Source organism: Ictidomys tridecemlineatus, unplaced genomic scaffold, assembly GCF_052094955.1.
Source record: "Ictidomys tridecemlineatus isolate mIctTri1 unplaced genomic scaffold, mIctTri1.hap1 Scaffold_138, whole genome shotgun sequence".
Lineage (NCBI taxonomy): Eukaryota > Metazoa > Chordata > Mammalia > Rodentia > Sciuridae > Ictidomys > Ictidomys tridecemlineatus.
The window spans coordinates 185399-197726 of NW_027521230.1; the positions used below are offsets into that span (position 1 = coordinate 185399).

Genomic DNA, 12328 nt, shown 5'->3' on the forward strand with positions numbered 1-12328 from the left:
GCTCTCTGTGCAAACTTGAATTTGTAAGAAGATAAATTCACCGAGGTGTGAGAAGAGAGCCTTTCACCCATGCAGAACATCATGGCAGAGAAACGCCATCTGGAGGTTTCAGTTACAAGAGAGCCATCCTGTGATTAACGGAGAGGTTTTGTGTCCTGTTCATAATCCACACTGAGTGTTCAACACTAACTTCAAGTGAAGAAGCTTGTTTGGACCAAATTAACAGACTGGCACTTGTCTCCTGACTGTAAGAACATAGGATTACTTAAGTGTGAGAGCCTGCAAGTAGCACAGTTTGTTTCTTTATGTTATTTATGAAATTATCAACTTTTTAAATTAGAATTTTCAGTCTAACATAGCAGCTCTTTGAATACCTACTACTCTTTGAATACTAGATGTGGAAGACAGTTGTCCAGAGGGTGCTGTACTGACCAATGGCTCCTGATCAGGAGGAGAATTGGTGAACAGGTGAGGAGGTGGGCATGGTGGGGCACACCCCTGCCTTTGTGGAATAGAGAAATTTAGTCATGTTTTCTTTCCTAAAAAGCAAAGTCTGATTTCAGTGGTTATACATTTTTGTTTAGATTGCTTATTTAAATTTTAAATTTGAATTCATCCTAGTATTGAAGGAAATCTCCAGAAACTGCCTTAAATACAAGTGTGGGAAAACTGAAAAGTTACAATCACAAGAAAGAATGCAACATTCACTAATCTACATGAATTCAAAAGTCCCCCATCAGGGAGATATTCCAATGTAGAAACCTGGGATTACACAACATGGCTTCTTTGGGCCAGGATGACAGGAAAGGCGCCACACTGGCCATGACAGGCCAAAGCAGCAGCCTTCTCAGACTAGCACTCTGCTGCAGCCTGAGAGACAGCCTTGTATAAAAGCTGTGTATACATTTTGTGTAATTTAGCTGGAATTGAGAAAATACTAAACTCCTGGCAGCTATGAATCGTGAATGCTAAGGAAAATGTTTTGCTGGAAAGAAGAAAAATTAAATAACTAGACCTCCAGGATAAGGCTTTCTGTCACATGATCAAGCCATTTTAAGGGTGTTCCAGATCCTCTTTTTAATCAGGGCCAATTCCTCAGCTACCCTCCTGTCTTCCAGGTTGCCCGCAGCCATGGAGAACTCTACTGATTCCACAGGGATGAACTTCATTCTTCTGGGGCTCTTTGATCACACACAGACCCATCAAGTCCTGTTTTCTCTGGTGTTCATGACCTTCATCGCCTCCCTGGTGGGCAATGCCCTGATGATCCTGCTCATCCACACAGACCCCAGACTCCACACCCCCATGTACTTCCTGCTCAGCCAGCTCTCCCTCATGGACTTGATGCTGGTCTCCACCATCATCCCCAAAATGGCAGCCAACTACCTGCTGAACTCCAGGTCCATCTCTCCTGCTGGCTGTGGTTCCCAGATCTTCCTGTTCCTTACTCTGGGAGGGGGAGAGTGCTTCCTCCTGTCAGCCATGTCCTATGACCGCTATGTGGCCATATGCCACCCATTGCGCTACCATGTTCTCATGAGCCACAAGCTGTGTTCCCAACTGGTAGCAGGCTCCTGGCTTATGGGAGGGATTGATGGGCTGATGCAAGCCAGTGCCACTATGAGCTTCCCCTACTGCCACTCCAGGGAGATAGACCACTTCTTCTGTGAGGTACCTTTGTTGGTGAGCCTAGCTTGTGCAGACACCACTGTTTTTGAGCTTTTCAGGTATGTTTGCTGCACTCTGATGCTCTTGATCCCTATGTCTCTCATTGTGGCCTCATACAGTCTCATCCTGGCTGCTGTGTTAAGAATGAATTCTGCTGCAGCCAGAAAGAAAGCCTTCACCACCTGCTCCTCTCACCTGGCTGTGGTGGGGCTGTTCTATGGCACCCTCATGGTCATCTACATGAAGCCCAAGTCCTACCACTCAGTGGGCCACAGCAAAGTAGTCTCTGCATTTTACACCATCTTTACTCCTGTGCTGAACCCCCTCATCTACAGCGTGAGGAATAAAGATGTCAAGGGGGCCTTCAGAAATTGGCTGGGCAAGACACATGCTATGTGATTCCAACACGAGGATTTACTGAAATGGCACGTCCCAAAATTGATTCATGCTGCCTTTACAAATTATTAGTTTATTTGCTCTATTGATCTGCTGATTTTATGTTCTATCAATTAATTTTGTTTTCACTTTGCCATTTTATCTTTTAAGGTATTTCTATGCAGTGTTTGGTGAATCAAAAATTTCATTATACCAAGTGATAGACCCAGTCTGATTCCCTCTTAAAATTGGGAGTCATCTCACTAAAAGACATGAAAATCTAATTTTGGCTTTACTATAAATTACTGCAAATTCTGATCTTGCTTGGAATGCCTGTCCATTCGTGCCTTGAACTCACAAATGCCTGGCTCTCTCTGACCAGATAGCAGCCCTCTCTAAACTTTAGTGACACCTCATAAATCTTGGCCTTCCCTGGCCAGAAACGGACCTTCACCGAGGCTCTAATGGCCTTCATAAATTCTGATGAAATTCAGCAAAAAATGTAAACTAGCCTTTGTGTTATGCTCCTCAGAGTTTTGTTATCTGTAACCCCCTTTGTGTAAATTTCTGGAGTATAAAACTGGGCTGCAAGAAAGCTGCAGGGCTATCTTGTTGCTATGGTTTTTGTTGGGAGAGTCATCCCAGCTAGTTGAAAAAATATGCTTGCTTTAATTTGATTTTAATTGGAGTCAGTGGTATTTTTTTTTTTTTGCGTTCTGGTCTAACACCAAGGTTACTCTTGGTACTATTGAGATTTCTTTGTTCCCTAATATGGAATATATCCCAAGAGATGCCAGAGTCTGTGAATAAGAACATGTTGGGTGCCATGTTCTTGCTTTCCCACTGCATCCACTTGGTTCCAGTCACAGTTAAACCCAGGGCTGCCCTGTTGGTTTTCTATCTGGTTGAGGTTCTCATTGCTGAAGGTAGGTGTTTAAGGTGCCTGTCGTTATGACACTGCTGTCTCTGTCCTCACAGTGAACAGCCTTGCTTTATATATTGGGTATGTTTTATTCTCCTGCTGAATCATCTCCTGTATAAAGATGGTGACTTCAACTCTTGTTTCTTTCAGCATCAGTCATTTTATCTGAATTCAAGCCTAGGTGGCTTCTCTCTTTGGCTTCTATTCATGGAATATCCTCTTTTTTCCTACACTTTCATTTGTGTGATATCACAAATGAGGGGTTCTCTTGGACAAACATAGGGTTGTGCTTTGGTGTTTTTAACCATTCAGCTGCTTAACATTTTATAACCAAAATATTTATTCATTGTGTGTTCAATTTATTCATTTTATGTTCAAATGATGTAATTATTAATAGGTAAGAAGTTATTACTTTCCCTTGTTTTTACGATTTTTGCTGTATGTTATTCTTTTTTTTCTTACTATATTCCATGTTGTTAAGCAATTGCATCTATTGCTATGTTTTGAATCTTTGCTTTTGGTTTTCATTGCATCAGGTTTTTTGCTTAGTGATTACCAAAACCTCTATGGGGATTATTATTCAGTAATATCAGGTTATATTAATCAAATGATTACTTAATTTTGATTACTTAAAAAAAAGAAAAAATAATTAAAGCAAGACAGTTGTGTCTCAGTTGTACAGCACTTTTCTAGGATGCATAAGGACCTGCGCTCTGTCATCAGCCTCACAAATATACATACATAAATGTGAATACTCCATTTTAACTCCACTCCTTCCTCATATTTACAAGGCAAGTTGACATGATCTATAACCTTGTATCTTGCATACTTTTGAGCAAATAATGGTTATTTTTAATAGATTTGCCTTTCAAACTTTGAACTAAGGAGAACCAGGGTACATGCCCCCTTGTGTTGCTGGTGTTTTGATTGTGAATTTAGACTGCTCCTTCACTGGGCTTTGTTCCTCTAATTGTCTTTCTGATGATTAGCAAGGCCCTTTCTTTCCCTGACCCTGACTTGGTGCCTGTTTTTACTGGTGAATGCCATGTGGGTAAGGTAGGAGCTCTGCCATTCCCAGCCTACTGTGAGCAGTGTTCTGCTTGATGTGGACCCTGGATCAGGAAGTCACATGCTCTGAGTAGCAACTGCCCTTCCACTACCCCAAGGGGATTCATTTACAACCCAGGGAATCAACTTGAGTGTATGACCAGCTAACCGTGCAGTTGTGGGAGAGAAGTGAATCAGAATTCTGACAGTAAGACATTGTTCATCTTTTCACATTGTGTCAAATGTTCACTTGTACTGAAATACAGAATGGAAGGTACAGATCTATCCACATGTGCTATCTTCCTATGCGACTGAGGAGGTGTGTTCACTATCTATGGAGACAAGGGGAAGATTTTCCTCCATGCACCATGAGCAGTAAACCTTTTTTTTTCCTCTTTGATGTCAGTGTCACTTCAGGACTTGTGCTTAGAAAAGAAAAGTGAGTGATGGAAGGAAGGGTTCTCATGGAAACAGAAGCTTTGGGAGCCTTCCTCTTGCTCCTCTTCCTTCTTACTCTGGGTGGTGGAGAGTGCTTCCTCTTAGCAACCATGTCCTATGACCACTATGTGGCCTTATGCCACCCTCTGCGCTATCCCATGCTCATGAGCTGGCCACTGTGTCTGAAGATGACCGTGGAGTCCTGGTTCCTGGGAGCAGCTGATGGGCTGATGCAGGCAGTTGTTGCCCTGAGCTTCCCATTTTGCAGCAGGCAAAATAATTGCCATATAATTTCTTCTGTGAGACCCCCCACACTGGTGCCCTTGGCTTGTGCTGACACATCTGTCTTTGAGAATGTCATGTACATCTGCTGTGTGTTGATGATCCTGGTGTCCTTCTGCCTCATCCTGACCTTCTACAGTCTCATCTTGGCTACAGTGCTCCAAATGCGCTCCCCAGAAGCCCGCAAGAAGGCCTTTGCCACCTGCTCCTCACACGTGGCTGTGGTGGGACTCTTTTATGGAGCTGCCATTTTTATCTACAAGAGACCTAAATCCTACAGGTCAGCTCACCATGGTAAGGTGGTGTCCAGCCTTCTATAGCATCCTCATCCCTATGCTAAACCATCTCATCTACAGTCTGAGGAACAGTGAGGTCAAGAGGGCCCTGAGGAAAGTGTGTGGCCAGCGTGTGACCTTGAATAATTGTGGGGACAAGTGCATGGAGTACTGCATACATGGCATATGTTAAGGGCGTCTAAGTGGCAGGCTGCTCCCCTGTGCTAGGCATGTGAGCAGCAGGCTACTTACCTCATAGGCACAGCCCTGGGCATGAGGCCATGTGTTGCAGTCCTTGCACTTGCTCCATGGCCCACTCCTTCATTGGTCACTGCAAAGACAACAGAATTTGCATTAGTGGTTGCCTGTAATCTGCTTAGTTACTGCCTGAGTATATATACATGGTAACTGCACAATAAAATCAGACCTGTTTTCTGCTTAGTCTCTGGAAGTCTTGATTCGACTCTGAAGTCACATTCTCTGCTACCATGTTCCATGGACCTCCTTGCTGGACAAAAGAGAGCTCACACACCTGGCACCTGAGCAGGCATCTGAAGTAAGCCTATAAGACAGGGTGCAGAAAGGAAAATGGGGAACCTACTGACTTGCAGCTGTAAGTGCTTCACACTCTCTTGGATACTAAAGGTTGAACCCTAAATAAGAGAGAAGTCCAGAAGTACTGGGATATAAACAATAACCCATGGGTCAATACTGCTGATGTTTCTCATCCTAGGATATGGGACAAGATAATGGAAAATGCATGGCAAGCTGAAGTGAGACGGGGATATATTTTGCCATACATTTTTTTTTATTGTGACAACAATTCAGCAAAGATTAGGGGACCCTGCAACAGACACTTGCCATATAATGATGACCCTGAGGGAAGATGAGGCTGTGAGAGACAGGGGGAAAAAGGCAAGGGTGACAATCTATCTCAAAGCAAGCAACCACAGCAGGTGCAGGAGAAAGAGAGGAAGGAAATGGTACCTCTAGCCTTCATGGTGCAGGAAGAGGTGACCATAAGTGGTACAAGTGCACCTTCTACTGACAGGCAAAGGTGATATCCTTCCCTGAGTCAATGGCAACTGCCTCTTTATGCGGCAATGCCAAAGCCAGCAAAGGGACTATGACAGCTTAGAATTGACCAGGCCACTGGACAGGCCCAGGTCTCCCAGAAACCCATTCCAGGAGGCAGAGATCCTTTTGAAGGTCTATGTAGGATAAGAGATGAGAAGTGGGGTGAGGGAGTACAAGCCTTCCCAGTCAACACAGTCCCCACACCAGAGCACCTTGCAGAGCAAATGCTGAAATCCCTCAGCCTTGAACTAAATTTCCCTCAGGACTGGAGAGATCTAGCCAGAGCAGCTCTTGAGCCTGCAACATTTTTGAAGTGGAAGGCATTCTCCTGTGATGAATGTGAACAGCTGGGGGATCCTAACCACACCACAAATGTTAGCCTCCCAGCTGACTGCTTGCAGGAGAGGGAATCTACAGTTCCCCTGCAGTACAAGCCACAGGCCCACCAAATTATTTCCATCAGGTGCAGCTCTGTACTCTGAGAGCCTGGAGGAAGTTGGCAGCTGGGGGAGGGACAGTTTCCATACAGGGCTTAAGGCAAAAGGCCACTGAGGACTTGCCACAGTTTACTGACAGGGTAAATAAGGCGGAAGAAGGGAAGGTGTCGCATGAAGGAGCCAGAGCGGCCTTAGCCAAGGAGTTGATCTGGGATGAACTAAATAAGGAACACAGAGCAGCAGTGGCGCCAGTGTGAAATGGCACACTGGATGAGTGGATTTTGGCCCCCCAGGATATAGGGACATAAGCAGCTCAATCCTCTCTGCAGCTCTCAGCCATAACAGTTGCATAAAAGCAGGACTAAAGAGGCTTGCAGACAGCTAGTCAGAGACTCCAAAAAATGTGCACCTTTTCTGCCCAGGGGCCCTGTACAACCTGCTGGAGTAAATCCCCGAGTTACAATCCAATGCTTTATGGCAAGTGGATGTCACTCATTATGCACCTTTTGGAAATTTAAAATATATTAATGTAATTATTGATGTCTATTCAGGCTATGTAATGGCCACAGCCCCTATAGGAGAAACCACAAAAAGGCCATGTCTCATCTACTTAAATGTTTTGGAATTACAAACGTTCTCATGTATATTAAAACTGACAATGGGCCAGCCTATACTAGCAAGACATTTCAGGCAGTTTGCAATGATTGGCATATACAGCACTTAACTGGGATCCCCTACAACCCCTAGACTCAAGGCATCATAGAAAGAACACACAAGGAATTAAAGACAATGAGACAAAACAGTGGGTGAAACTATATCAAGTCCCTTCTTGATGCCTTGAACAAAAACTTATTTGCTTTAATTTTTCTTTCAATTTCAGAATCTCCTATGGAAACAGCAGCCCGTAAGCACTGGTTTCCCTTCTCGGGGCCCCACCCATCTCAGTATGATCTCATGGAAACATCCTATAACAAATGAATGGAATGATCTGGGGCCCCTCCTAACCATGAGTAGCGTGTTTGCATAGGTTAAGAGGAGCCTCACCCCATCTGAGTTCCTGCCAGAAAGTCAAGCCCTGGACCCCAAGAACCACCAAGAAGATGAAGAAACTAACTCTGGAGGAAAAACCTCACAAGCAAAGGATTCAACAACAAAATGGACCTCAAGTAAAGTAACCTGGGGTGATAAAGGTCTTGTTGACCAAGCCACCAGATGGGCCCCTTTGCCTGGTGACAATCTCATCCCTAGGCCTATGATGATGGTCCTAGTGTGTGAAATGCTCACTGCTAACAGTGAAGCCTCCCATGAGGTACACTGAGCTTTGGTCACTAGGCCACCACATTTATCTTTAGCCATTTGGGAAGAGCCCTCCCCAAGCTCTTTTTCAATAAGTCCAACCTTACTGATCCTGAGTTATCCATTGGGTAACTGTACCTGAAATACCAGCATTTCCATACCTACCCTGCCCATTTGTTTCTCCATAGTTGATAATAATGAGACCTACAATCAGGACAGTCCCCTCTGTTTTGCTCTTGCCAGAGAAACAACTATAGACAGCTATAATAAGCCATATGTTGGGCTGTCTCTCACTGACCTTAGAGTTATAGTTAATGCTACCTATAGTAATAGACTCCCCCATGGAAAATGCAAAAAACCCTTGATGCCAACATGCTCAACAATGCTTTTGGAAAGCTCCCCTCAGATAATGATAGCATGCCATGGAATCAATGTGTCACTGCCATAGCTTATCTCCTTGATAAGAGGAATTTCTCTGGGGAAGAACAACATCTATGCACCTGAGTGGGCACAGCTCCCTGGAATGTAACTGATGTGCCCCAAAACCATATGAGCCACTGCAGTAACTGCTAAACAGGACAAGCCATTACCAACCAGTAGGAGGAAATCAGTATGGCATGATGGACATCACATCAATATTACTAGCTTCAACAGCCAGCTGGATGAATGGGTCTATACTAAGTCCAGACCCTGACCATGGACTTGCCTTTGTGCCAAATTATATCCATACCCACTATGCACAAGCTTGTGTGACACCACCCTTTGCCATGCTAATAATCAATGATACTGATGGCATAAACATCACTCATACAGAGATCCCTTGTGCAGTCAATACATCCTGCTGGCTCACAAATTGTCTGACCCCTGCTGTGAAAGCTAAACCTATATTTTATCCTCAGAGTGCCTCCAGCAATCTGGCTTCCAGTGACCCTGTCCAGAGAGTGGAGAAGTCCATGGGTCATGGAGATGAAGAAATTTCTGAATGAGATCCTGCACCAGACAAGGCGTGCTATTAGCCTCATTATCACTGGGATTACTACCCTTGTAGCTGCCATTGCAGCCACAGCCACTGTCACTGCTTCCCTCACTCAGAGTAACCAGGCTGCTTAGACTGTGAACAATGTGTCCACTGCCATGGCAGAAGCCTTTGCCATTCAAAGTGACTTAAATAAACTATCCTGAGCCACTATTTTAGTCATCAGCAAGAACTAGACCTCACCAAAAACAACTAGATATTCTGTTTATGTTGTAGAGGCTCACTTGTGACCCTGAGTGTCATAGCATTTGTTTTACCCAATACTCTGTATCTGAAAATGTAACCTTAGACTTCTCCAATTTTCCTCAGTATATTAAGAGAACTCAGTATATTAAGGATGCTAACTGTTATGACTATGCATAACCTTACTAAGGCAATTGTCAAAATCAATGAGACAAAGGTGTCTATCTTGATAACCTCCTTTTTCTTCCAGGGATTGACTGAACATTGGAAAAACCTGATAGCCAAATTAACTAATCTTTATAATGCTATTACCCTGGCTCTACTGGTTATAATAGTGATAATTTTTTCCTGTGTTGTGAGGCTTATGTAACCATGTAAATGTCACCAAAAAAAAAAAAAAACAGCAATGCTGGCTGAAGTTCTTGAAGCACAGTCAGAGCGGGAGATGTAGGGACAAGTGCCTGGGGTACTGCATACATGGCATATGTAAAGGGCGTCTAAATGGCAGGACACTCCCCTGTGCTAGGCATGTGAGCAACAAACCACTTACCCCATAAGCACAGCCCTGGGTGAGAGGCCAGTGCTGCAGTTCCTGTGCTTGCTCCACGGCCCACTCCTCCATTGGTTGCTGCAAGTACAGTTAGCAGAAATTGCATTGGTGGCTGGCTGTAATCTGCTTAGCTACTGCCTGAACATATACACATGGTAACTGCACACTAAAAGCAGACCTGCTTCCTGCCTGCTCTCTGGAGGTCTTGATTAGTTACTCTGCAGCCACACTCCTCTACCTTGTTCAGAGTACCTTCTCACTGCAAAAGCAAGCCAATGCAAATAATGACTAAAAGGTCATCTACTTGCCCAAGACCTGTACAAAGACCTTGGTATTTCTTAGGGAGAAGGTATTTAACTTTCATATATACATAGATATAGATATAAATATATTTTTTTCTGCTTTACTCTGGATCATGCGTGAAGGTCCACACTTTTGAGTTTGTTTACTGAGCTGTCTTCTGCAGGTCAAACTGTGGATTGTTAAAACTCTGTCAGTTAAAATGTTAGTAACATCTCTATGTCATGCACCACAGTGGTTTCTTTTTTAAATAATGAACTAAATAATATATTGCACCACTGTGGTTTCTTTTTTAAATAATGAACTAAAGTCTAGTAACTTTGAGGACTGAGGTTCTTTGCTGCCCGTCAGTGTAGGATTTCCATAGTTGGGAGCTTAGACTGCAGGCATCCTCTTCAGAGGTTTCCACAAGTCTCTGCACTCGCAGCTCATGCCCATCTCAAACAGCATGGCCCACTGAGGCAGGAAGGCAGAGCACCCCTTGGAACAGGACCTGGGCCTCAGCAAGGGAACGAGGCAGGGAGGCTGTGCCTTCCTGGAGGAGACATGGGCTTGGACAGCACCCTTCACTGCCTCCACAGTGTCAGCCGCGGGGGGGGGGGGGGGGGCTGCGGGGGGGTTCTTCCTTAGTGTCCCTTCCAATCCCCCAGCCACGGCCAACCGCAGAACCTGTAAAGTGCTTCCTCCTGGACAGCAGAGCCTCTCCCCAAACCTGGTGCTAATGGAGGCTTGGAAACTAAAGGAAGCTTGGAGTTTGGGCTCCTGAGACAGGAGCCCCCAGCCAGCGCGTCTGGAGCTGCAGCGCCGCAGGACGGCGCCCCCTGCCGGTCCCACGAGGCTGCGCAGCTGCGCGGTTACCCTGGCCCTGGGCGCGGCCGCTCTGTGACTGTGTCTAGAGGCCAAGTGGCCGCAGGCGATGTTTGTGCCTGAGTGTTTCCATCCAAGGTCAGGACGCTGGTCAGGCCCCACTCCGCACTGTCTGTGGGTCTGCTGTTTTCCTGCCAGTGGTCCTCCCTGGCTAGTGCCTTCGCGTTCCTCCGCCCATAGCTTAGTGGAGAAGCATCTATGCAGTGTGCAGTGTGCACCACTGAGACTGAGCTGTTTCCAGCCTCTCTGTGTGTCACATGCCTCTGCTCCTCTAGGCGATGGCGATGACTTACTCAGCCGCTTTTCAGAGTGTCTGGGGACTTTAGCCAGCAATGAACAGGGATCCCAACTGTTCCCAGTATTATGGAAACTTTTCCATTTTGGCCAATTCTTGTGAGCACATGTCTTTTCATTTGAATTTTTCTGATGACGAATGGGCATTGAGGACTTGCCATCAGCAGATTGTCTATGTGTTTATGTTCCATTTTGTCTTTTGAACTATTTCAGTTTTGGAAAAGGAGTGTGTGGATACTTCAAAACCAAACACAACCATTGATTCCATAACAGAAAGTATAGGGCACTCAAACACTACTGGGAGTTTTAGAAATAAGAGTCATGTGTTATGAATTTTCTAACATATCTTGTAATTCATTGCCCAATTTAATTGGTGTGTGTGTGTGTGTGTGTGTATGTGAGAGAGAGAGAGAGAGAGAGGAGAGAGAGAGAGAGAGAGAGAGAGAGAGAGATTTCTTTTGCTAGAAACTGTAACTTTATTTCTTTTAATTATGATTTCTTACAAACTACTGGTCTTCCATTGGAGGAAAGGTTCCACTGAAAATCTAAGAGTTTTTAAAATTGGGACTTGGGTGTTTGGGAACAGTCTTTGTTTAACAAATGTTTACATACTCAGAATAATTAATAAGGAATAAATTTGACACCTTTAAACAAATTGTTGAATTTGTAAAGAAAATAAATTTGGCTATGCATTTTTAATAGACCTATCTTTCACACATATTTTTGTGATCTTGAAAGACAAAGCTAGAAAATTCAAAAACCATCCCAAGGCTGTGGTTTAAAATACCACCTACAGTGATTACTGTTGTGATTCTTTTCTCCTCTTCTGCTAATCTTGTCTGGTTCTGGTTCCCATCTTCACCACCTTCCCTTCTCTTGAATGAGGCTCAGTAGTTGTCCATGTCAGGTGGTGGAAGCTGCAGAGGACTCTAAGCAGAGTAAGAATAAAATATGCTGAGGAAACAGAGCAGGGTGGAGAGGCTCAGGAAAACTTTATTTTTCCTTTTAAAAACTGTTTTTTCTTGATCTATTTTCTTGTTATTATCATCATTACCATAAATTTAATTCTACATGATTAATTGATGGCAAAACAGTCCATCACTTCTCCCCTGAGAGCCAGCCTCGCCATTGCTCCCCCTGGAGTGCCAGGGCTGCCCCAGGTGTCCACCACTGTCACCATGATATTTATGCCTGCTCCCGCCCCCTGCTTCCCAGGCCATGCCATGGGGACCTGGCTCCTTCTGCTGCCCTATGGCTTGTCTCTTTGCACAAGCCAGGGCT

The 12328-nt window shown here is 44.6% G+C and overlaps 2 protein-coding genes and 1 pseudogene across 2 annotated transcripts in view; all 3 read left to right on the forward strand.

Moving 5' to 3' along the window:
• Window positions 1-1131: 1131 nt before the first annotated feature.
• On the forward strand, window positions 1132-2067 carry LOC144372631 (olfactory receptor 2T33-like). The gene has a single exon (XM_078035951.1). The coding sequence runs from the start codon at window positions 1132-1134 to the stop codon at window positions 2065-2067; it is 936 nt and encodes a 311-aa protein (XP_077892077.1).
• A 2409-nt stretch (window positions 2068-4476) lies between these two features.
• Window positions 4477-5201, forward strand: LOC144372632 (olfactory receptor 2T12-like; annotated as a pseudogene).
• Window positions 5202-8777: 3576 nt separating this feature from the next.
• LOC144364806 (uncharacterized) overlaps window positions 8778-12328 on the forward strand; it is a 34496-nt gene continuing 30945 nt past the window's right edge. Inside the window, 2 exon segments of the mRNA XM_078035952.1 lie at window positions 8778-8910; window positions 10581-10804. Of these exon segments, the coding sequence (XP_077892078.1) occupies window positions 8778-8910; window positions 10581-10804 (357 nt within the window).

Bases quoted from the DNA above. Each gene is read 5' to 3' on its own strand.
- LOC144372631 (XM_078035951.1), top strand. From the start codon at position 1,132: ATGGAGAACTCTACTGATTCCACAGGGATGAACTTCATTCTTCTGGGG.